This window comes from Lynx rufus, unplaced genomic scaffold, assembly GCF_022079265.1.
Source record: "Lynx rufus isolate CCGP_SWC_20201006 ecotype Redwood Valley unplaced genomic scaffold, mLynRuf1.p SCAF_29, whole genome shotgun sequence".
In the NCBI taxonomy this organism is placed as follows: Eukaryota; Metazoa; Chordata; class Mammalia; order Carnivora; family Felidae; genus Lynx; species Lynx rufus.
Genome location: NW_025814844.1, coordinates 9,964,023 through 9,989,207, shown reverse-complemented (window position 1 = coordinate 9,989,207; position 25,185 = coordinate 9,964,023). Strand labels below are relative to the sequence as shown.

General features: G+C 43.4%; 1 protein-coding gene across 1 annotated transcript; it reads right to left on the bottom strand.

Moving 5' to 3' along the window:
- Nucleotides 1-6,665: 6,665 nt before the first annotated feature.
- AKAIN1 (A-kinase anchor inhibitor 1) lies at nt 6,666-11,058 on the bottom strand. The gene is made up of 2 exons (XM_047090215.1): nt 10,965-11,058; nt 6,666-6,859 (listed from the first exon to the last, which is right to left on the bottom strand). Exons 1-2 carry the CDS (start codon nt 11,056-11,058, stop codon nt 6,666-6,668), a joined length of 288 nt encoding a protein of 95 aa, XP_046946171.1.
- Between the last annotated feature and the right edge of the window lie 14,127 nt (nt 11,059-25,185).

The following is a 25,185-nucleotide window of genomic DNA, read 5'->3' as shown; positions in this document are numbered from 1 at the left end:
ATAACCTAAACACTAAGTATGTAATTGCATACTGTGATCCCTGTTGTGAAAGAGTGACACGAGGCGTTTTTCACAATCGCCTTTGGGACTAGCACCCAGCTCACCTGGCTAACAGATTAGCTTGACTTCAACAACATTGCCTTGTTCCATAAACTGAGCTCTTTAAAAATGAGGAGCCAATCATAGATCTACATGAATTTGTTTCTCCAGATTTAAAAGGCAACCTTTAATTACAAAGCATCAGCCAAACAGTAAATACATTTTAAGGAATGATTCCCTCCCGAGGCTGGCCAAAGAAAAGACCCAGTGTCATCAGACAAGGCACTGACAAAATCATCGGACCTAAAATTTGTTTCCTGTTGGTTAAATCCCAGTTCCTTAGCTTCATAAGGTTTGTGGCCTGGCAATGGTCTCTCGACCACTTTCCCCTAGCAGAGCAGGCTCTGATGCCTGTTTATTTGGTGTCTATCTAGATCCAATGGTTATACGTTAGCCAACTCAGAAAACAGAACTGAGATAACCCAATCTGAAGACAACCAGGATATCCGTAATAAAATTAAAATACACAACACATCTGATATCTTAACCAACTCACGGTCTATTACTTTGGGGATTTGTTCTGAAAGACGCCAGCTACTGCTCACTATCTGCTGGGAGCAGATTGTCTCTGCGGAAAGGCTGGTCCAATTTTCCTGCAACAGAACAGAAAGCTGTTAAGTAACTTCAGTTTTCTTTGATACGAAACAGCCGTAATACCACTGTCTTAAGTCTGGTTCCCTGAGAAGTAGACCCTGAAACAACGATTTGAGTGAAAGGAGTTCATTTTGCATCTTACCCTAGGAAGCTCCCGTGAGAAGGAAGATGGTGGAGAAAGAGAGAGAAGGCAAGGGCTGTGCACACCTGGGACTCATCAGGCTGGCAACCACGAGGAGACTGCGCGAGTTGGACCACCTGAGGGGCGGTGGGCTGGGCTACATATGCACCAGCTCCCAGCTATCATCATAAGAGGGCTGCTGGGGGGGCAGTGGATCCCCCATACCTCCAGCTGCCCCTGCGTGGACTGAGCACACAGCTATAGCCAGCCAGAAAAAGCCCACACGCAAAGAGTGACAGCGATTTGCACTAAGAAGTCATCTGTGCACAGGGAAATGGCAAATGCTGAGAGCGTACGGATGGCCACCACCAGCGTCAGCTAGACACGTATCTCAATTAGTGGAGCATGCAAGAACCTGGATTCTTAGGCACAAGTGTAAGACATGGAGGAAAAGCACTGGTTAATCGCTTAAGTAGAAATCAGGTAGGCATCTGTTTACAATAGCAACTTGCTTTAAAAAGAGAAAACCAGGGGCACCTGAGGGTGGCTCAGTAGGCTAAGCATCTGACTTCGGCTCAGGGCGTCATCTCACAGTTTGTGAGTTCGAGCCCCGCATTGGGCTCTCTACTGTCAGCGGGGAGCCCGCCTCAGATCTGTCTCCCTTTCTCTCTCCGCCCCTCCGCAGCTCGCGCTTTCTCTCTGCCTCAAAAATAAATAAAAACATCAAAACAAGTTATTAGGGGCACCTAGGTGGCTCAGTCGGTTAAGTGTCCGACTTCGGCTCAGGTCATGATCTCACGGTTCGTAGGTTCGAGTCCCGTGTCGGGCTCTGTGCTGACAGCTCAGAGCCTGGAGCCTGGTTCCGATTCTGTGTCTCCCTCTCTCTCTGTTCCTCCCCTGCTCTCACTCTCTCAAAAATAAATAAAGATTAAAAAAAATTTTTTTATTTTTTTTAAAATAAAAATTGAAAAACGCCATAGGAATAAAGCTATTCTTTTCTTCATTTTATTACTTAGACTGTGGGACATCTATGTGGCCTACGTCTAATGATTAAAGGAATTACTTTTCTCAATAGTAAGATCACCCTGGGTCTTCACAAGCTGCTAGAATCTTCCTGTTTAGCTTCAGTGGAAGAATGACCCAATAGTGGTCATGTATGGCATTAAGGAATTTCAATAGATGATAAATAGATAATGATAGATATGAGATAAGCAATGTATATACAAAATATATATATATATATATCACTTATTTTTTTTACTTAATGAAAGAAAAAGAACCTAAATGAAACTAAAGGTATTGTTAACTTCAAATACATCTTTATCATAATATATTATTTTCTAATACATTCCTCTAAGGTTAAGAAAAGGAATTATGAAATCAATTAAGAATTTTGTAGCATTGGGTTTTTAACTAGATCATTCAACTTAAGATCAGATCAGTTCTCTTTTCTCTGACAGATGAATAAGTCATTAGTATGATGTCATTTCCCTTGTCCCACCTCACGATTTTTGTTATATTTTCATACTGTCAAGATCTAACAATTTACGGTCTTTTCTATGGCCTGATTTTCACAACTGTGCAATATTTACTTGATATTTAAGTGAAGGCACTGCTCCTCACCCTTTCCTGTAGTAAAGTGACATTGCTAAACTCTATTTTATCTTTTAGTTTGACAAAGTTCATGGCCAGTTTTTTCAAGAAGGGCCCTTGAACACCAGGAAACTTTAAGACAGACGGCTGGAGAGGTGCCTGGGTGGCTCAGTCAGTTGAACATCTGACTCTTGATCCCAGGGCCATGGGATTGTGCCCTGTGTCAGACTCTGTACGGAGTGTGGGGCCTGCTTGGGATTCTCTTTTTCTCTCCCTCTGCCCCTCTCCCCAGCTCACATGTGTGCTTTCACTCTCTCTCAAATTAAAAACAAACAAAACAGATTTGTTTATCTATTCTTGCCTTTATTCTTGAGTGACATCTTGGCTAGGAATAATACCCTTACTTCATACTTTCCTTTTCAGATCTACCTTGTAGCCTTTTCTTCCTTAAGTTATTGAATATTGCTCTGAATTTTTCATGTAGAAATGTCAAGGATTTTTCTCTTACTCTGAAAGTACTGATATTGAACATGTTGCATCCATTTCCCTAGAATATGATGAGGGGATTATTTTGATTATGCGTGTTTCTTTTTCTTTCTTTCTTCATTTCTTTAAGGTAAGGTTGTCCCTTCTTTGTGAGAGAAACACCTTCTCCTATTTTTCCCGTTTCCTCCTAAGAGCCATTTCCTCTACACCATGGCCAACCAACTACAAAGTCACCCCTGGCATTCGTCTCTCTCCTCAAGTGGGGCAGGATTCCGTGGACTCACCGCGGTGGCTCTGAGGAGTAAAGTGAAGTCACCATGGTCTAGGGTGGTCTATTTTGTTCCCTCTGCAGTTACCTTTTTCTTTCCCTAGCCACCACTTTTTGATGCTAATGGCATTGAACTTTTTCTATTGATGACGATTTTTTGGGCCCTTTACTATTTTTGTTACATTTCTGGCTAGAAAGGTATTCTAAAAGGGAATTTTAGTCTTTGATCTTAACGTAGATGTCTCCCGAATTTATATTTCTTAAGCTCCCTAGCTAATTCATATGCTCGCCGTGGTCAGGATCAGTGGTTCATGTACTCCTGTGCCCAACAGTACCTACTATTCCTCACTTAGGATATGCTTAACCTCTCTCAGACTCAGTGTGACTTTATCTGCAAAAGGAGAATGAGATCTTCCCAGATGCGACGTATTGCAAGGTTGTGGCAATGACAAAAATGAATGAATGTGCACTAATATATTTCAGAACACTTTCTCACATTCAAGAGAAAAGATATTATTGTGGTTTCCACATTCTCCTTACGTGAACTGAAGAATTTGCTCAAGTGTTTAGTCTTTGACCTTTTGGGGTACAATAGTAGTTATAATAGTTACCAGGTTTCTCAGAGACTTTATTCTCTATTGTATTTTATTGGAACGGCTGTTACAGTGGATAAATTCAAGTTTTCCTTCTTTTAACATTTTTTTCACAGAGACCTTAACACCTTGACAATAGATATTCATTTCTGATTGGCATAAATAACAATGTTTATTTTTAAATGGTCCATTCATTTTTCTGTAACCTGAAATAAGATAATACACCATACGAGAATACAAAGCAGCTCAAAAAGAGAGAGAAGAAAAATAAAGATAAAGCCCCAGGAAGCAGTATGTTTTTTTTGTATCTATTTATACTGTTCACACTGCATAGATTAATACAGAAACGCCACATAAAAGGACTTTTCTCTTTGGTCCACTCCAGAGACAGGCAAAGTAAAAGATGAACGGCTGATCACACAGAGCTGGGAGGCCCATGTATGCTTTCACATGTCATAAACCAAGAAGAGGAAATTCCTAAAACCAAAAGCGGTGTGCTGGTTTATGACAATAAGCAAGTGGAAGCCCACCTTAATCCTATGCCACATGAGGATCCATGGGCTCCTTTCAAGGCCAATAACTTTATACTGACAGAGATCGGCAAGAGTTTGACAGATGGGTTTATTTTTACGGCTGAGCTTTCTTAGGATTCTGCCAATACGGCACCGATCTACTGAGGGCAGCGATTAACTTTGCTTTCTTCTTCCAAGAATTCATCGGTATCTCTGTTCCTCCTTGTAGATGTTCCATCTCAGAAAGATAATGAAAGACATTCAACTCTCCGGATCCACTCACCTTCACTTCCTGAGATCAAAGGGTCACTTCTTACCACTGGTCCTTTTCTGCCCAAGCCTCAGGAACCACCACCCCACAGACTTACAGTAAAGGCCCATGGAAGGCGCACTCTCGGGGTCATGACATCTAGGGGTTTGGTAATCTTGGGGTGCCTCATGGTCCCATATGAATGTGAGGTCCACAGATGAAATGAGCCAAACAGTAGGGTGTAGCAAACTTGGCTTACAATGACAACATATTTCAAAGCTGGGTATGTTTTATTTACAAATAATATTTAGATACAGAGGTTAATCAGATGTTCTCAAAGATCCCCACTGGGTTAGCACAGACACACCAGAGAGGAAAGATGATACATTTCTGTGTTTCTGCCACACGATAATGACAGCGAGGTCCAGGGGTGGTTATGCCCAGACATCTCAGTAGACATGGTGCCAGATCACTTGCAAACTACAAGCATTGGGTTTATTTTTTTATTATAGATCCTTCCGCATAATTTCCCTTAATACCTTCATTCCCATTAAGCACACTGTACAATTATATATCAATTATATGACTTCAGATCAACTTAAACTCCTCATTCAATTGTCATGAGTTCATGACACAAAAAATATTTATGAATAAATCACATTTAAATTTTAACCCCCTCTGCTCCCTCTCATCGCCATTCTCCCTGTGAATTTATTCCATCTGTGCATCATACGAGATAGCCCAACAGTTGATGAGAGATTGTTTTCATTCATTTACTATCATCAATAGTATCCATTCTGGAAAGCGTAGCATACTGGAATTCTCTAAGTAGATCTTAATATCAGTCATACCATATATGCTAATACTGGCTTTTTAAAAAACTATTAAACGTAGACATCGATATTCTAAAGCCAAAGGATTTTTTACTAAAGGTCAAATTCTCTCTCTGTCCTCAGTAGCACCAACTCAGTAACTGTGGTGAAACCCAAACTATGGGGTTCTAATGACTTCAGAAAGATGTGCATTATCCACATGGGAGTGGAGCAGAAGTCATACTATGGCAATGAAGATGGCTTTTTTCATACACACGTAGATCTCTATACTGCATTGCCCGAAACAGTTACTTTATTGTTCCCACTGCATCGTCATGCTTCAGAGAGCTGAAAAATGCTTTTCCCATTTGCAGGGTTATTTATTCCTGATGTGCATGATTTTTATAACTCAAAAATGTAATTTTAATTTGTGGAGGGGAAAAGAAAGGCTCCCACTAGTAAGGTACTATTGCAAATGTGTAGCCCGATGACAACATAGTATGTATAAAGCCCCACAGCTCCTTCCAAGGACACTGCACCCCATAATCAGACCCTAGTGTATCCCCAGCATGGAATCTGTGGGTCTAGTTGCTCTTCACAGGGCTGCTAAAAAACAGAGTCATGGGCAAGGCATGCATATAGATCTATCACTTGTCTTATTTTGACATGGAAAAAGAAATCTGTATTTCCCAAGGATTTCTGCACAGAGGGCAAACACCCCGTACCAAACACTTGAGAGAACTGAGACCAAAAAACTGAGTTCTTGAAAAGTTAAACTCCTCCTTTTTAAAAAGTAATATAAATATATGCCTTGTAAGACCTGAGGGACTAAGCCATAAAATTTGCCTTTGCTCAATTGGATCTGAGACCTGAACTCAGTGAAGCCTTTAATTCCATATTTGAAGGTGACAAACTCCATTCCTTCGCTTCTCCAGCACGTCTTTTTAAAATATTGTAAAGGACACAGTACTTTTCAGCAAAAAGGATTGCTGGTTAAGATTCACAGAAAGATGCATCAAGGGCGAAAGTAAACAAACAAGACAGAATCTTTAGAAAAAAAAGAACCTTAAAAATAAATTGTGTTGCAAAACTACTTTTGCAATTACAGTGTTGTATTTGGCCCCGCTATGTTTCAGAGGCACTGCCTTAATATAAACAGAATCTTCTAATGCACTTTTTCAAAACAGTGCTTCTCAGCCAAGGACTAGCGCGAATTCATTCTACTGCTAGGTGCTGATGACACTTTGGTTTGCTTTACTGGCAACGTTTTGGCAACGCATCCTATACTAAGAGGAAGGCTGGTAACCAGGCATATGACAAGAGCCAGATCCACTGTGTTACTTCTTTTCGTGCTTCTTGGTTAATTCCCCCACGCCCAGCTGGAAGTTGCCCTGGTTGTCACCGGTTCTGTCTTCCCTCTGCCGGCTCTCCTGGGACACTTGCTGAACAGCTTGCAGGATGGCATTCTGCACGATCTGTTTGCTGGCTTTCTGCAGCTTCACCTCTTCAGGCTCATTTCCAGGTTTCTCACCTAGCAAAGAGTATGGAAGGGAGGTAAAAGGAACAAAATTAATTTCAGGAGCTGTTATAGGAAGGGGCATGCAGGAAAGGTGAGACCATTGGACTTCAAGCTGTAGTACAAAGCTGTAATCATCAAGACAGTCCGGTACTGGCACAAAAACAGACACTCAGATCAGTGGAACAGAATAGAGAACCCAGAAATGGACCCACAAACCTATGGACAACTAATCTCTGACAAAGCAGGAAAGAATATCCAATGGAATACAGTCTCTTCAGCAAGTGGTGCTGGGAACACTGGACAGCGACATGCACAAGAATGAACCTGGACCACTTTCTTACACCACACACAAAAATAAACTCAAAATGGATGAAAGACCTAAACATAAGGCAGGAAGCCATCAAAATCCTCGAGGAGAAAGCAGGCAAAAACCTCTTGGACCTTGGCCGCAGCAACTTCTTACTCAACACATCTCTGGAGGCAAGGGAAACAAGGGCAAAAATGAACTATTGGGACCTTATCAAAATCAAAAGCTCTGCACAGTGAAGGAAACAATCAGCAAACTGAAAGGCAGCCAACGGAATAGGAGAAGATATTTGCAAACGACACATCAGATAAAGGGTTAGTATCCAAAACCTATAAAGAACTTATCAAACTCAATACCCAAAAGCCAAATAACCCAGTGAAGAAATGGGCAAAAGAAAGACACAAATAGACACTTCTTCAAAGAAAACATCCAGATGGCCAACCGACACATGAAAAAAATGCTCAACATCACTCATCATCATGGAAATACAAATCAAAACCCCAATGAGACCTCACACCTGTCAGAATGGCTAACATTAACAAGTCAGACAACAACAGATGCTGGCGAGGATGTGGAGAAAGAGGATCTCTGTTGCACTGTTGGCGGGAATGCAAGCTGGTGTAGCCACTCTGGAAAACAATATGGAGGTTCCTCAAAAAACTAAAAATAGAACTACCCTAGGGCCCAGCAATTGCACTACTAGGCATTTATCCAAGGGATACAGGTGTGCTGTTTCAAAGGGACACATGCACCCCAATGTTTATAGCAGCACTATCAACAATAGCCAAAGTATAGAAAGAGCCCAAATGTCCATCGATGGATGAACGGATAAAGAAGATGTGGTATATATATATATATATATACACACACACACACACACACACACACACACACACACACAATGGAGTATTACTCAGCAATCAAAAAGAATGAAATCTTGCCATTTGCAACTATGTGGATGGAACTAGAGGGTATTATGAGGAATTTAAGAGACAAAACACATGAACATAAGGGAAGGGAATCAAAAATAATATAAAAACAGGGAGGGGGACAAAACAGAAGGACTCTTAAATATGGAGAACAAACAGAGGGTTACTGGAGGGGGTGTGGTGGGGGGATGGGCTAAATGGGTAAGGGGCACTAAGGAATCTACTCCTGAAATCACTGTTGCACTATATGCTAGCTAACTTGGATGTAAATTTAAAAAATAAATTAATAAGAATAAATAAAAAAGTATGGAGAATTAAAAAAAAATAAAATAAATTAAATAAATTTTAAAAAAAAGAAAAGAAAGAAAGATGAGACCATAATGAGGTGCGAGAGTGGCCCAGTTAATTGTGAGGAGCCCTGTACAGACATATTGCTACTGTCTCCCCTTCCAACAGGATCTCCATTTGTTTGCCCCACTCATGAGTCCAATGTATGTTCTCACCATCCCAGAATGCTCTGCTGCTGGCAGTTGTCATGAGAATATCGTTGTGGCCAATGAGAACCCGCGGGAAAGTTTATGGAAAGGGACAGACTCATGCCCCTTTTGGCCTTTGACACTTACTCCTTCTTCCTATACAGGACGCAGACATAATGCCTTTAGGTACCACGGGCAACTTCCAATAAGCAAGGAGATGAAAGCCAACATTCTGGCCACGGCCGAGGGAAGAAAAGGAGTCTAGTTTTGAAAGCATTATTCAGCATCCACACCAGCCCTGGACCTTGTACTTCCAGACTTCTTCGTATGTGAGATGAATAAACGCTTCTTTGTTGAATCCGCTATTAGTCACGTTTTATGTTACTTGCGACCAAATGTATGCCTAGTAGACTTAATTTCACTGGGGCTGGAGAATAGATTATTACTGAATCTATAATAGGTTCAACCCTGCTCCTCTAATAGCCTCCCGGGGAATGAGGTCATTTATGTATCAGAATCTGTCCTCCATGTTCTAGAACAGGGGTTGGCAAACTTGTTCAACAGGACCAGATGGGAAATATTTTAGACTTGTAGGCCATACCATCTCTGTGACTACTCCTCAGCTCTGCTTTCTGTAGCATTAAATCAGCTCTAGACCAATGTATAAATGAACGCACATGGTTTTGTTTCAATAACTCGTTACTTACGAAAAGTAGGCTGCAGGCCAGATTTGGCCCACAGGCCATGGTTTGCCAACCCCTGTCTAGTTAGTGAGAATTTTCTAATTATAAGGCAGGCAGTCTACCCATCATTGATGCTTCCCCTTCATCCTTAGTTAAAAACAATACAAAACCTTGATTTTATTTGGGCAGCTGTGTAACCGGGCATGGCGAAGTTCTGACCAATGAGGTGAAAGTTCATTTAGTAAAAATTCTAAAAAAGGTCTTTAAAAGGAAATGGGCAGATAAAGGCCCTTTGCCCTCCCCTCATCCCATTGCCTGCAACTCTGACACACTGGCTATCACCACAGGGGTTTTTGCTAACCATGAGGGAATCTTCAGAATGGAAACCATTTTCAGGGATTTGCAAAGACAAAGTTAGAAGGAGCCTGAAAACCCAATGACCAAGAGCCACATGTCATCCCTTGGCTGCCCATCTCCAGGCCTCTTTCATGTTAGAAAAAAATATATGTATCTTATTTGAATCACTGTTATCTTGAACTTTCTTTTATTATGCAGCAAATGTATTACTAACTCACGCATGGCAGAATGATCATGAATCGAACATTTGACTAAAGTGCAATCGTGAGAATTTTTAATTCCACCTGCTTATATTTAGAGTGATAAATAGAATGGGCATCATTCCTCATTCAAAATCATCATTTCAGATGTTTCCTGTATTCGCATATGCTGCTGCCATGAAAATGGACTGAAAACTGGGGGGGGGGGGGGGGGCGTTCACCAGGATTGATTCGTTAACAACAGAATTGATACACCCAGGAAAAGGATGTCACAGAAGAGAATACGGAGTCATTCCGGAAGACCAAGCAGCTCTTATCCCTTGAGACAGATAGTTGTCACTTATTCAGCAGCATTTGTGTCACTAGCACTATTTCCTGAGGGATTTAGAGTCTAGTAAACAAGGTAAGATGAATCTATTCAAAACAAAGGGACAATCCTCACCTCCATCCCCTCAAAACAAACAAACAAAAACCCAGAATAAAATGAGAAATCTACACCAGACTAAGCAGAGAAGGCATCAAATGCTACAATGTGTGCAACATGACACTTACTCAGCACCCCCGTCTGGCTCCTGAGTACTTAGTGGCCACCATTGTGTATTGGTTAGGGCATAGACTTCGGCCTTTGTAACAAAGAAACTCAAAAATGCACGAGAAAACTCACACAAGAAAGATATTTATTGCTTTCTCCTGCATCAGTCCAGAGGTACTCCAATGTGTAGGCGGCTCTGCTCCACCAGGTTATCTAAGGGGTCAACATCCTTCTATCTTCCTGCTCTGCCGTTTCCTACTATATTGACCTCATCTACATGAGTAGAGCTGGTTAACCAATATCCCATCTGGGACTGGAAGATAGCCAAAGAGAAAATGGAGGTTGATAAAGATGATTTCCTTTAAAAAAATTTTTTTAATGTTTATTCATTTTTGAAAGAGAGAGAGAGAGAGCATGAGCGGGGAGGGGCAGAAAGAAGGAGACACAGAATCCAAAGCAAGCTCCAGGCTCCGAGCTGTTAGCACAGAGCCCGACACTGGGCTCAAACCCACAAACTGAGAGATTATGACCTGAGCCAAAGTCGGACGCTCAACTGACTGAGATACCCAGGTGCCCCAAGATGATTTCCTTTAAAAGAATAATCATATAAGTTGCAAACATCACTCTGCTCACATGTCATTGGGGGAAACTGAGTCACACGGCCACACCTAGCCACATGGGAAGCTAGGTAGGAAATATAGGTGCAAACTGGGCAGCCACACGCCATACCGAAACTCAGGGACGTTCTAATGCTAAAACAAAGAGGCAATTACAGGTTTTTGAAGTTACTTCTGTGCAGTGGCCAAGGCTAATTCGAAGAGGAAGAGTACATATTTATGGCAAGTCAAATATGATACTCACGCAGTTCTGTCCACTATCACTATAGAGCATAAATGTGTAGACAAACAGAATAGTTTAAAAGGTTCATGTTGGCTCCTGGAAAGAGTTTCTTAGCCAAACTACATATGTGCTAACTCTAAAACGTCCCTGCTATACAGCTATTCTTCTGTCTTTGGATGGCAGAAGGGGGAATGTAAAGATAAGAGTAAGTTGATTCCTTAATAGGAGAGAGAGAGAGAGAGAGAGAGATTCTACCCTAAATTTAGCTGCGACCTAATATCTGAGCTAAATCATCACATCTTCTTCTATCCATTATGAAGATAAATTGATTAAAAAGTCAAAGACAGCCCATGCCATGTTGTGTCTAGAGTATCCCTTTGGTGACCTGCAAGGTTGGTGACCCTCGTGGCCCTCATCACCACTTTGCTCTGGGTCATGAATATCTGTAGTGAAGAGTATGGGACAAAATGGCAACTAGCTGGAACGGGAAAAGTGGGGAACAAAAATGAGGCTAGAAGCCATGCAGAGCACTTAGACAATAACAGCAAAATTAAAAAAAAAAAATTATATAAAGCACCCAAAAGACCCCAAATAGCCAAAATAATCCTGAGAAAGAAAAAGCAAGACGCATCACACTTCCTGATTTCAAGCTATATTATAAAGCTACAATGATCAAAACAGTATGGTACTGGCACCAAAACAGACATACAGACCAATGGCACAGATTGCGGGCCAAGAAATAAACCCACGTATGTATGGTCAACTAATATCGGACAGGGGAACAAAGAATATTCAATACTTTTCAGGAGAAAAGCCAGTATGTTCAATAAATGCTGCTGGAGAAATTGGATACTTACATGTAAAAATGAAACTCTCTTATACTAGTCACAAAAATTAACTCAAAATGGATTAAAGACTTGAAGACCTGAAACCATAAAACTCCTAAAAGAAAATATGAAAAAAACTCCTTGGAATGAATCTCGGCAACAAGTTTGGGGATAAGGCACCTAAAACACAAGCAACAAAATTAAAAACAAATGGGACTACCTCAAACAAAAAAGCTTCTACACAACAAAAAGAATGATCAATAAATGAAAAGGCAGGGGCGCCTGGGTGGCTCAGTCAGTTAAACATCCAACTTTTAATTTGGGCTCGGGTCACGATCTCATGGTTCATGAGTTCGAGCCCTGCATTAGGCTCTGTGCTGACAGTGTGGAGCCTTCATGGGATTCTCTCTCCCTCTCTTTACCCCTCCCCTGCTCTCTCCCTCTCATTCATAAAATAAATAAATAAACATTTAATATAATTTTTAAAGTGAAAAACATTTTTTTAAAAAGGCATTCGAGGAACTGGAGAGTGTGATGCTAAGTGAAATAAGCCATACAGAGAAAGACAGATACCATATGGTTTCACTCTTATGTGGATCCTGAGAAACTTAACAGGAACCCATGGGGGAGGGGAAGGGAAAAAAAAAAAAAAAAAAGGACGTTAGAGTGGGAGAGAGCCAAAGCATAAGAGACTGTTAAAAACTGAGAACAAACTGAGGGTTGAGGGGGGGTGGGAGGGAGGGGAGGGTGGGTGATGGGTATTGAGGAGGGCACCTTTTGGGATGAGCACTGGGTGTTGTATGGAAACCAATTTGTCAATAAACTTCATATAAAAAAAAAATAAAATAAAATAAAATAATTGTTGAACTTTTCTCTGTAAAAAAATAAATAAATAAATAAATAAAAAGGCATTCGACAAAAAGGGAAGAAAATATTTGCAAATAATATATCTGAAAATGTTACTATCCAAAATACATTTTAAAAAAACTTACACAACCCTGTAACAACAAAAAATAATCTAATTAAAATGGGCAAAGGACCTAAATAGACATTTTTCCAAAGGAGATATACAAATGGTCAACAGCTACATGAAAAGGTGCTCATTAGTAATCATTAGGGAAGTAGGAATTAAAAATACAACGAGATATCACCTCATATCTGTTAGAATAGTGAGCATCAAAAAGCTAAGAGACAAATGCTGGTGAGGATGTGGAGAAAAGGGAGCCCCTGTGCACAGTTGGTGGGAATGTAAATTGGTGCACCCACTATAGAAAACAGTATGAAGGTTGCTCCAAATATTGAAAATAGGGGGCGCTGGGTGGCTCAGTCAGTTAAGCTTCTGATTTTTTATTTCGGCTGAGGTCATGATCTCCCAGTTTGAAAGTTTGAGTCCCACATAAGGCTCTGTTCTCACAGTGCAGAGCCCACTTGGGATTTTCTATCCCTCTTTCTCTGCCTCTCCCCCACTCATGCTTGCTTGCTCTCTCTCTCTCTCTCTCTCTCTCTCAAAATAAATAAATAAACTTAAAAAAACTAAAAATAGAATTATCCTATGATCCAACAACTCCACTTCTGGGTATTTCTCCAAAAGAAACAAAATCACTATCTTGAAAGATATCTGGACCCCCATGTTCATTGCAGCAGAATTTATATTAGCCAAGACATGGAAACAACTTAAGTCTCCATCAACAGATGAACTGGATAAAGAAAATGTGGGGTATATATATACAGTATACGAAACAGAAATACCCTGCCATTTGTGACAACATAGACGTGAGGGCATTGTACTAAGTGAACTAAGTTAGAGAAAGACAAATACTGTATGATCTCACTTAAGTGTGGGAAAGAAAGAAAGAAAGAAAGAAAGAAAGAAAGAAAGAAAGAAAGAAAAGAAAAGAAAGAAAAAAGGAAGAGAAAGAAAAAAGAAAGAGAAAGAAAGGAAGAAGAAAGACCAAACTCGTAGGGAAAAGATCAGAATTGTGGTTACCAGAGGTGGGGGAAAGAGGATAGGGGTGTTGGAGGAAGGGGGTTGAAAGGAACAAACTTCCACTTAAAAGACAATTAAGTAAATAGAAAAAAGTTTTTTCTTTTCTTTCCTTGCATCTATATGAGATGACGGATGGTAATTACTTCACAATACATGGAAGTCAAGTCACTGTCCTGTACACCTTCAACCTTTACAGTGACCTATGTCAATTCTATCTCAATAAAACTGAAAGAAAAGAAGGAGTTAGGGAAACCACAGGTGTGTACCGTGTAGTAGGCTCTTTGGTGCGCAAGGAAAGATACTCTTCTGTTACCTTAAGTTTGGAGGTCTCTTGGGGAGTGTGATTACTATTGGGATACACGCGTCCTAACCAGACATCATGAAAATTTTTGGCTGAGTCTCACATTACAATTCAGAAATTGGAATCATCCAGTATATCTCTACTAACTGGATTATCTAGATCATTCTCTGCCATTAAATAGTTTCAACTCTCCCTCAGCTGCTTCCAGCCAACAGCTCTCCTTTTCTTCTGGAGTCTCCCTGACTTCATGGCATTTACTTACCCCTGTTTCTGCTTATTCATCACTACATGTAGGGCTTCATGATTTTACATGCTGCCTTCTTTCTGAGGGCATTTGAGCTAAAGCTCTACTTCTATCAGTAACTGCCTGATTCTTCACATATCTTCAGTTGAAGTTCCTGAGAAAGATACTGAAAGACTCAGCCTACTACACTATCCCTGAAAACAAGGACTTTCATACGAGGCCACCTCCTCCTAGGCCAGCCATTGATCGAAGGCCCGTGGCTCATTCTGGCCCCATCAGCTGTGGCCTCACAGTTTGGATCAGTGGTGAGAACACATCTGCATAGGAGGAAGGAACCACCCAGGCCCCCCACCTGGGTAAGGTGCCGAGGGCACAGCCCGCACTCACACGATTGGCTTCATCCGATGTAAAAACTGACTGGTGCATCTATGGAATCCACTGGAAAGGATGTGGCATTTGAGAACATCCTGGCAGAGACCCGTAATAAAAATGCAGCATGAAAAAGTGCCTTACAACCCCACAGAAGGCAGAACCAACCAGAGAAATCCTCAGAGTCTTGCCATTTACTTACATGCATTACATTTACTTGAAATTAATGAATCACCTACATGTTGTACATGGCCAATTGCCTAATTTTAAATGATGCAAATGTCCTCTATCCTAATTAGCATTTACAAAATCATTCGGGTATTTCACAAAAGATGATGAATCGATTTAATTAGCTTTAAACTCTAAATGCCCAATATAAATACACCCAAGTCAAGAATGTGATGTAACTAAATTTGTCTTCAGTGTCTTTCCACCTCAAATCATTACCCACCCACACGCACACACACACACATAGGCATCCCCATGGTCATGCATCCCTGTGACACCCAGCCCACTCCCTGAGGACCAGTCTTCCACAGATGACACTGAGCTCAGAAGCCCTCCTCTGCTCCTCAGTGAAAGGTGTCGGGAACTCGACGCAAGTGGCTAATAATTGGTCTTAATTCTGTATTTATATCCATTAAAACCATGCTTCTAAGGACCAGAGGAAGATCCTCCTGGTAAAAATTCACAATTTTTTCTCTCTAACGACCTATGTGCGACTGGCCTCTATTACATTAACCCTATTATATTCCAGTGGGGTTGTGTTTTAGAAAAGGTCAGTGTTCCCATTTCCAGGCAGAACCTGATTCGAGATTTTCCTTCGATCACCCGGAAAGTGTGGCAGACGTAGTATCCATAAGCAGCGTCTCTATCTCTGGTCTTTTCTCACTAAGTATGCAAATTACAGAAGTCCCTGTCAGGGCAGGCTAGGGCTCCATCACCACAGCCTGCCCACACTCTCCAAAACGCACAGTGCCCTGATGGGGACTGTGGAGCACATTTTTTATCATCCCCTCCGATTGCTTGAGACTATAAAGACAGCATTATCATTCATCAATGACTAGCTTGTGGAACACAGAGAACAAGAACTAATTCGGGTCCCTTTATTAATGGAATGATAGTCTATTTTCCAGCTCTAAGTACAGGAATTTTCCATGAAGGACCAGATGTTAGCTCTCACTCATTTATGCCAACTGCTAACAAAGTTGTCCTGGCTGCCCTGCTTTACCACTGAGCAAGCCAAAGTTATATGACTTCCCAGCAATGGAAAGTCACAGCCTCTGGGTTTCCGGCTTGCTGCTAACACCCCCAAACCGATGCTGCTTTCCTATGTACTCCAACCAAATCAGAAGGAACATTTTAGAGTTTCTAAAAGCTGGCGTTGAGATACAGAAGGCAAGACAGGTATTCGCAGGTACGGGACACTTCTAAGTCATATTTGAGTGATGCCCCACTATCTCCACCAACACCCACATTAAATCAAGAACAGGGCATTAAGAAACACCCCTGACTGTGCCTGCAGTGGCCAGGCCGGTCATTTTGTAACGTGGCGAGCTACTGCCATAAACTACACAGAGCTTTTTATTGAAATGTCCTATAGAAGATGATGAGATAGGGGCACCTGGGTGGCTCAGTCAGTTGAGCCACAGACTTCGGCTCAGGTTATGATCTCACAGTTGGTGGGTTCGAGCCCCGCGTTGGGCTCTGTGCGGACAGCTCAGAGCCTGAAGCCTGCTTCCGATTCTGTGTCTCCCTCCCTCCCTCTCTCTGTGCCCTTCCCCCACTCGTGCTCTGTCTCTCTCTGTCTCAGAAATAAATGAACATTTAACAATTTTTTTTTAAAAAAGATGATGAAACAAAGTTATTTATTGAATATCTGTATGCAGGGTCCTGTGGAAAGTAACAGAGGCCACTAGGCCAAAGCGTTTCATTCATGCATGCATTCATTCCTAAAAGGATTATGGAGCACTTCCTATATGGCAAACACTAGATTAGGGATAAGAGACTAAAATGTTGAGCCAAATAGTCATGGATCCTGCTTTACTGGAGTTTACAATATACTGGAAGAGTCAAGGGTTGATGAAACAATCAAACGGGTTTATAATTTTGCACTGGGGTACGTGCCATAATGGGGCGCAGGGAGCCCACTGTAAGAGAAACTGATCTAGTCTGAGGTCGGGGAAGGATGCCCCAGGGAAGGGAAGTTTGGAGTTAACAAGGTAGACACCAATGAAAGGAAGGTAGCAGGAGCAGGAAGGGAAGAACATGTCCGGCAGGAAGATGGACGAAACCCAGGTGGAAATTCCCCCACGTGTGTGGAGCGCGGCCCTGTGGGGAACTGAAGGCAGCCTCGGTGTCCCGGTGCCCAGGGGGGAAAGGGGACACCAGAGACAATGCCTAGGAAAATGGGCCAGCCAGGTGCTACAGGTCCTGGCAGGCTGGGAGGTGTTGGGCCACAGACAGGGTTTGGGGCAGGCCTAGAAATACAGACTGAATTTGGAAAGGCCACTGGGAAAAAAAAAAGAGAATTCTTTCCCTGGCCTCTGAGGGCAGGACAGACATGTGACTCGCTGACTCAGTGTCCTAGAAAGCTTTTTACCTTGTAGAGCTACCTCATTATTTTAGAACATAATTTAGCTGATTACTGGGCTGCAATGTGTTATTTTTAGGAAAGCCATCAGGAACAGTGCCAATAAAACCTGAAAAGGAAAAGACAATTTTATTTTTTTTTTTAATTTTTTTTTTCAACGTTTTATTTATTTTTGGGACAGACAGAGACAGAGCATGAACGGGGGAGGGGCAGAGAGAGAGGGAGACACAGAATCGGGAACAGGCTCCATCAGCCCAGAGCCTGACGCGGGGCTCGAACCCACGGACCGCGAGATCTTGACCTGGCTGAAGTCGGACGCTTAACTGACGGCGCCACCCAGGCGCCCTGGAAAAGACAATTTTAAACTAGAAATCAAACTTGAGTAGGTCGGCCCCAACAAAGGTAAGTTCGGAAAAGAACAACAAACAGGGAGGGTCTCATTTACCAGCTCTCAACACCAGCTATCCACAGTAATTCGGAAAGTGTGATACTGATATAGGAATGGAAAAATTGGCCAGTGAAATAGAATTAGAAGTCCAGGAACAGCCCTCCATATTTGAGGTCACTTGATTTGTGAAAAATAGGACACCATAGTACAACGAGGAAAAGACAGTATTTTCGGGCAATGGAGTGGAGCCAGGTAGTTATTCACGTGGAAACAATAAGGAGCTTTGGCTATCTCATACTATGCGTAAAAAAAAAATCAGTTCCAAGTGCACTTCATATCTGTACTTGAAATGTAAAACAATCTGGAGCACGGAGGCTGTTTAGGACAGTGAAGCTACACTGTGTGACACTGTAATGGCAGAAACAAGTTATTCCACATTTGTCCAAAGCCAAGTCACGTGTGACATCAAGAGTGAGCCCTAATGTAATCTAGGAACCGTGGGGGATAATGATGCACTGGTCCAGGTTCAGCAATTGTAACAAACGCACTAACTGTGGTCCGGGATGTTGATAATGGGGGAGGCTTTGGTGGGGTGCATATGGGAAATCTCTGCTCCTTCCCCTTAATTTTGCTGAGAACCTAAAACTGCCCTAAAAGAAAACAGGCTTTGGAACACTATCAAGCGTTTAGAAGAAAATCTCAAAGAACATCTTTATGGCGTGTAGGTAGGCAAGGATTCCGTAAGCAGAACACAAAAAGCGACAACCATAAAGGAAAACATTGCTGAATCAGACTAGACTAAACTAAGTGGCTTTTGTCAGGGAAACGTAGACATGGAAAAGGCTTTCCGCTTGAGGAAGTCACTGCGAGGAAAATGTTCGTGAAACGCCTTAAGTGTTTAATTTTCTGAACACCTGGATAACAAATAACCAAGACTGGGTTATGAGTTTAGAGAGACCCGAAAGGCTGTTCTCACCACCACGTAGATTTCAAGGCAAAAGTTAGCTACAGGTTTCCCTCCTTTCACCCCAGAAGACTAAGGAAATCAAACTTCTCCCCAAGTCCCGAGTTTCTTGCAGTCACGGGCAGCTCTAGCATTTCCATCAAGGAGGGATTTAGGAACGGCAATCCAGAGGAAGGAGAAATGAAGAATGTGTCCCGGATCTAGGGCATGCACAGCACTTTGCACAGGACTGAGAAAATGTCCATTTGCCATATCAAACAACAGTAGGTGCGACGGAGGAGATGGGGCCCGGCCACCCCGTGACAGTGATTGCCTGTCTCCTCATCCTTCCTAACCAGCTTACTTCTCCAGAGCTGCTATGTCACCCAGTGCCCATTCTCCCCTCCCGGAGCCACCAAATGAACCCAGCCCAGAATCCCCGCTCTTGGCAGGGAGAGTAGGTGGGGACAGCACGCCCCGATAGCCACTCTGGAGATATGGGAGTCAGGTGTTAAGGGGACAGAGGAGGTAAGCACCATGTGAGCCTCTGTCTTGAAGAAAGTGACAATACTAGACCTGAACAGAAAGCAAGGCAAACCTTGGAACCCGCGGGATCATGTGCTCTCTTCCCACCCTCAGAACTAGGTCTCTGCCCCCAGCCTCATACCTCCACCCCCAGGGCTCAGCTTCCCCAGCCACCACCTGCCCGGCTGGGCCCTCGCTCAGTTCTGCAGCCTCTGCTGCCCCTTGGTGGCGACTCCGAGCGCTGCGGCGGACCCAAGGACAGATCTTTGGCAGACAGCTGTGAGCCCTGGTTCCTGGATAGCCTGTGCGTGTGTGCGGCGTAAGTGTGTGTGCACAGGGGAAATCCTTGACTCAAGAGACAAGACGACATGACTATGGTGATTTCACCAAACACATTGAGGATAACTGGCATGCCCGTGGTACTTTCTGACCACAAAAACTCTCACGCGGCCACTCCCAGATTCATGATCCCAAGGGTTCTGGAGCAGCTGTAGATTCAGCCCAGAGGTTTCCTGTCCTTGTTCAGGTGAAAACTGCTTGACTGAATGACCAGATCTCTTCAGTATCTGAAGAAAGATTCTGAGTTCCTAGGCAAAACTAGTCACAGGTTTTGCCTTCCTACCCATCACGGAAAAGGAGGGAGGGAGGGAAGGATGTTAGCTCTCTGAATGAGTTTAGAGGAATCTTTAAAAAAAAAAAACAAAAAAAAAACCAAAAACCCTCTCACACTGTCCTCCCTAGAAAACAAACAGGCACCATTTTCCGCTAAAGAAGGAATCAAATTTCCAGCTGTGACAAGTCAAAAGTCAGAAAGCACAAGTCTAGAATTTAACTAAATAATCTCTCAAAAGTAATTCTCCATCCCTGGAGGATATGGGTATACAGGAAGAACCCCAGAGGGCTAACCAGAGGACCATTGCACTCTGACATCAAGTAAACTCTTATCTACTCTCCTCGAAGGAGCGGCTCCCAACCTTCAAAAGATGATTTCTTGGCAACGTCAAAATAGTTCACATATCCCCTCTTGACACAATGACAAAAAAGAGGCTATGAATTCAGTAATGCTTTTAGATGAATTTGAATGTTATTAATCACAACAGCCTCCATGTACATTTGAAAAATTGCAGGAGTTCTGTGAGACTGTGTATTTCGCCCACAGAAAGAGTGCGGTGCAAATGTTCCTCCCCTGTCTCTCCAAGGAGCCTGCTTGGCCCCCAGGGTCTTTCTCGGTCCTCACCTCAGGCTAGAGATGTTAGAAGCAATAAAAGGCAAGCAGATGTTATAAACTAATTCCTAATGATGGAACGCGGGTGGCCCAGGGCACGGTGTGGAATTAGAAGCCTTCCACCCACTCTCCGCAAATGCTACCCTCTCCCAAATAGTTACTCAGGAAACACTTATTAAATGTCTAAATGTGCCAGGTTTGCACAAGACAGACCAAGTTTTCACCTTCAGGAAGGAAAGGATGGCTAAGAGTTCTCCCCGTGTTTAAGTACCCCAAAGTATTTTAAGACTTAAAAGATTAACAGAGACTGGGGCACCTGGGTGGCTCAGTCGGTTGAGCGTCCAACTTCGGTTCAGGTCACCATCTCATGGTTCGTGGGTTTGAGCCTCGCGTCGGGCTCTGTGCTGACAGCTCGGAGCCTGGAGCCTGCTTCGGATTCTGTGTCTCCCTCTCTCTCTGCCCCTCCCCTGCTCGCACTCTCTCTCACTCTCTCTCTGTCGTAAAAATAACAAATAAACATTTTTTAAACAGATGAACAGAGACCAAGAATCAATTCTCAGTTTTGTTTGTTTGTTAGTTTGTTTTAAGTAGAAAAAGGGATATTGTGTGGAGTCACTCACTTGGGCTCTCACTTTGTAAGTCCCGGAGCTGGGACTAGAACCGCATGCTCTGGAACCTTGCCCTGACACCCTCCCGCTGCTGCCCAATCTGCAGGAAGGCAAGGAATTGGCAGCTAGGAAGAGGGCCCAGAGACTATTCCCTTCTCTGCACAAAATGGAAAACACATATGCCGTTCTTTCCTAATTGTTTCTTTTTTCCATATCAATAATTGCCCCATCATTACACCTTCTGTTTGTCCTTCCACTTGGTCCCTAAAGCAGCCAGCGTAAAGTTTTTAAAAGGAAATCCAGTGCATCACTCAAGTGCTCCAAATCGTCCTTGGCCTCTCACTGCAGGTGGGAAATGAATGAAAGCTCAGCCTCTCACCATGGCCTTCAGGGCCTTGCTGACCAGGCACCTGCCTCTTGTCCAACCCACACCCTCCCTCCTCCTCTCACTCGGCTTTGTATTAGACTCATGAAAGATGAGATGTAGTTTCGAAAGTATGACTAGCCTGTTAGCACTTACTCTGTGTCTCCATGTGCTCACGCGACTATAACATGAACACCATGGACTGAGCGGCTTAAACATCAAATGTATTTCTCACGGTTCTGGAGGATTAGAAGTCCAAGATTAAGCTGCTGACAGACTGAGTGTCTGATGAGGGCCAGATTCATGGTTCACAAATGACCATCTTCGCCCTGAGCCTTCACACCGTGGAAGAGTCGAGAGATCTCACGGAGGTCTCTTTAATAAGAAACTAACCCCATTCAGGAGGGCTCCGCCCTCATGACCTAATCACCTTCCAAAAGCCCCACCTCCGAATCCCATCACCTGGGGGTTAGGATTTCCACATAGGAATTTGGGGAGGACACACATATTCCATCCGTAACACCGTGGGAAGCTGGGCAAGCTAATTTTTCCCCTATAAAATGGGGACAACAACAGCACCTCCAGCATCGGACTGTTCGGATTAAATAAGTGAATATATGTAAAGCGCCGGGAGCCATGACTTGAAGTGAGCAGTACCTAAGTGCCTGTTAAAGAAATAAAAATAACAAAAGCAAAAGGAGTCTGGATCCGTATGGTTTCCAAGCAGCCTGTCTTGGTCTAAAATTTAAAACCTTTACACAGGCATTCGACCACTGTAGCGATACTGCATGTAGCTTTCTGACATTAGTACTGAGAAGAAAGCCTCACATCGGCAACACCAGCCCAGAAATCTCTCCTTAAGAGGGAACAAACATAGGGCACCTGTGTAGCTCAGTCGGTTAAGCCTTGGACTCCGGCTCAGGTCATGATCTCGGGGATGGTGGGTTCGAGTCCCATGTCGGTTGCTGTAGCTCGAAACGTGGAGCCTGCTTGGGATTCCGTGTCTCCCACTCTCTCTGCTCCTCCCCGCCCCCCGCACCATGCTCTGTCTCTCTCTCGAAAATAAACATCAAAAAAATTATTGAAAGAAAAAAAAAGAGGGAAAAAACTTTCTGCAGCTGCCAGAAATTCAACCCAACACATCCCGTCCACTGATCACACGGCCTGGGCTTGGCTGGGCTTGGCGTCCACCTTCCCAGCCGGAGCGCCGGCTCCCTAGGACATGAGCCGGGTCTGTCTTGCTCGGCGTTCTGCCCCCAGGACCCCAGCACAGCACTGGCTCACGGCGGACACTCGCTGTTGGTGCAAGGAATTATGGTTGCACTAGTTTTCCAGTTTCCGTTTTCCAATCTGTCCCGGCTTTCTTTCCCCTCTCACTCTGCCACCATTAATTTCCTGCTCTTGGCCTCCTTTGCTCCGTTTTGCTGCTCCCCTGCAATTAGAGTTCAAGCTCGGGAGGAAACAGCTGAAGAGATGCTCTCTTGGCGTGTGAACAACAGTGCAGAAAGCAGCCGGGAGTAAGAATATCAGAAAGGCTGCTCCAATTCCCCGGCCACGTGTAACTAGGCCAATTAGCATTTAGAAATTTTACAAGGCCATCTCTCTTTTCCTGTCTCCCTGCTCTTCTCCACGCTCTCCTCCTTTTGCATCTCTACAAGCCCCTCCAAGGGGTCAGTTCTAGTTCCCTCCGTTTGATTTCAAATACTTATCAGAAGTAGGCAGTGCGAGAACAGCTCCCTTCGGTGGGGTCCGGGATGGTGCCAGGTGGTGCAGTTCCTCCTGGGTGACCAAACACTCTCCATGTTTGTAAACTCCCTGGGCCCTGCACACCTCGGGTCCACGGGCTCCCGGAGGCTCCGTGGCCATCCATTTGCGCTGAGGGAGCCCCAGTCCTAGAGGTGTGTGCGAATCTCATCTCTGGGCCGTTCTGAGTTTGCCTGAACAAGCCTCAACTTTCTCATACATTTTTAAAAAATTTTTTTTAATATTTACTTATTTTTGAGAGAGAGAGAGAGAGAGAGAGAGAGAGAGGGAGACATAGAATCCAAAGCAGGCTCCAGGCTCTGAGCTGTCAGCACAGAGCCTGATGTGGGGCTTGAACCCACGAACTGTGAGATCATGACCTGAGCCAAAGTCAGACACTTAACTGACTGAGCCACCCACGTGCCCCCGATTCATTTCTCTAAACCAGAGGAATGAGGAGGCAAGTCCCCATTGCTTCTTCAAATTGGACGGAGACATACAAAATTTCTTCTACTATGAGTTTCCTTGGGCAAAATTCTATTATGTGTGGCTTTTCTCGTATTATACCTTTTTTACGTAACCATGAGAATCTTGGATCTCGTTACTGTGTTGGGGTTAATTAGAAGAAAAGAACAGGTGGCTGGAAATAGAAAAGGAAAGGAAGAACAAGATCGGATATTTTATGTCTTTTTTTTTTTTTCCCAGTGATATTTCAGAAGGAGAAAGAAGCTGAAGGAAAATACACGCAGACTTCGGGCATGTGTGTTAGAGCTATGTTGACAGGAGGCTCCTCTCGCGGGTCCTTCCCTGCGTCTCGGGGCCCTGTGGCTGCCGGCAGCACAGGTGGTGAGCATCCGTCTAAGATCCAGTTTGGGAAAAAGAAGAAAGGGAAGGAGGGAGAGAAAGAGGCAAGGAGGAAATGAGAAACAGTATCTCCAAGAAGGCAAATTAGCTGCCCCCAAATAAAATCAAATTACGTGCACCTAAGGGAAATTGTAGACGGTGCCTTTCAAAGTGTCAAGCAAGCTATGGCAAATAGAAATTAATTATACAAGACACATTATAACCAGTTTAAGATGTAAGGGTTGACACTGACATACTTTGTCTTTTTTTAAGGACTTTTTTTAATGTTTATTCTTGAGAGAGAGAGAGAGAGAGAGAGGGCAGGCTGGGGAGGGGCAGAGAGGGACGGAGGCAGAGGATCTGAAGCAGGCTCTGATGTCAGTGCAGAGCCTGATGCGGGGCTCGAACTCACAAACTATGAGACCATGACCTGTGCTGAAGTAGGGCACTTAGCCGACTGAGCCACCCAGGCACCCCAGGGACTGACATACTTTTTAAAGAGTTAACTGCTCTCATTTTGCCTTATCTAGTGGAAATAATACATATGCATGGGTTTGCCCAGACAGACCTATAGACGACCGTTCCTCTCATCTTACTTTTCTCATGAAATCTCAAGTTCCTCAGCCACAGATTCTTCCACCATGATTTTTTTAGCTTGTTTAGCCATCATTCCATATAAGAACTAGGCACTAGTGGGGGCCTCCAAGGCCACCGAGTGCCCTCTCCAATCACACCCTCTCCCTGCTAAAGGTCAACAATTTCCCGAACTTTCTCATAATTATTCTCTTGCTTTTCCTACTTTTTAAAGTTTATTTATTTTGAGAGAAACAGAGAGTGTGAGCAGGGGTGAGGCAGAGAGAGAGGGAGAGGGAGAGAGAATCCCCAGCAGGCTCTGCACTGTCAGTTCAGAGCCCGACATGGGGCTCGATCTCATCAACCAGACGCCCTTATTCTACTGCTTTTCTTTAATAGTTTGCTATATATTGTTACCCGTAGCTCGAGCTTGATCATCTCCACTGCTGCATAGCAACCCATTTAACAATTAGATCAGGGG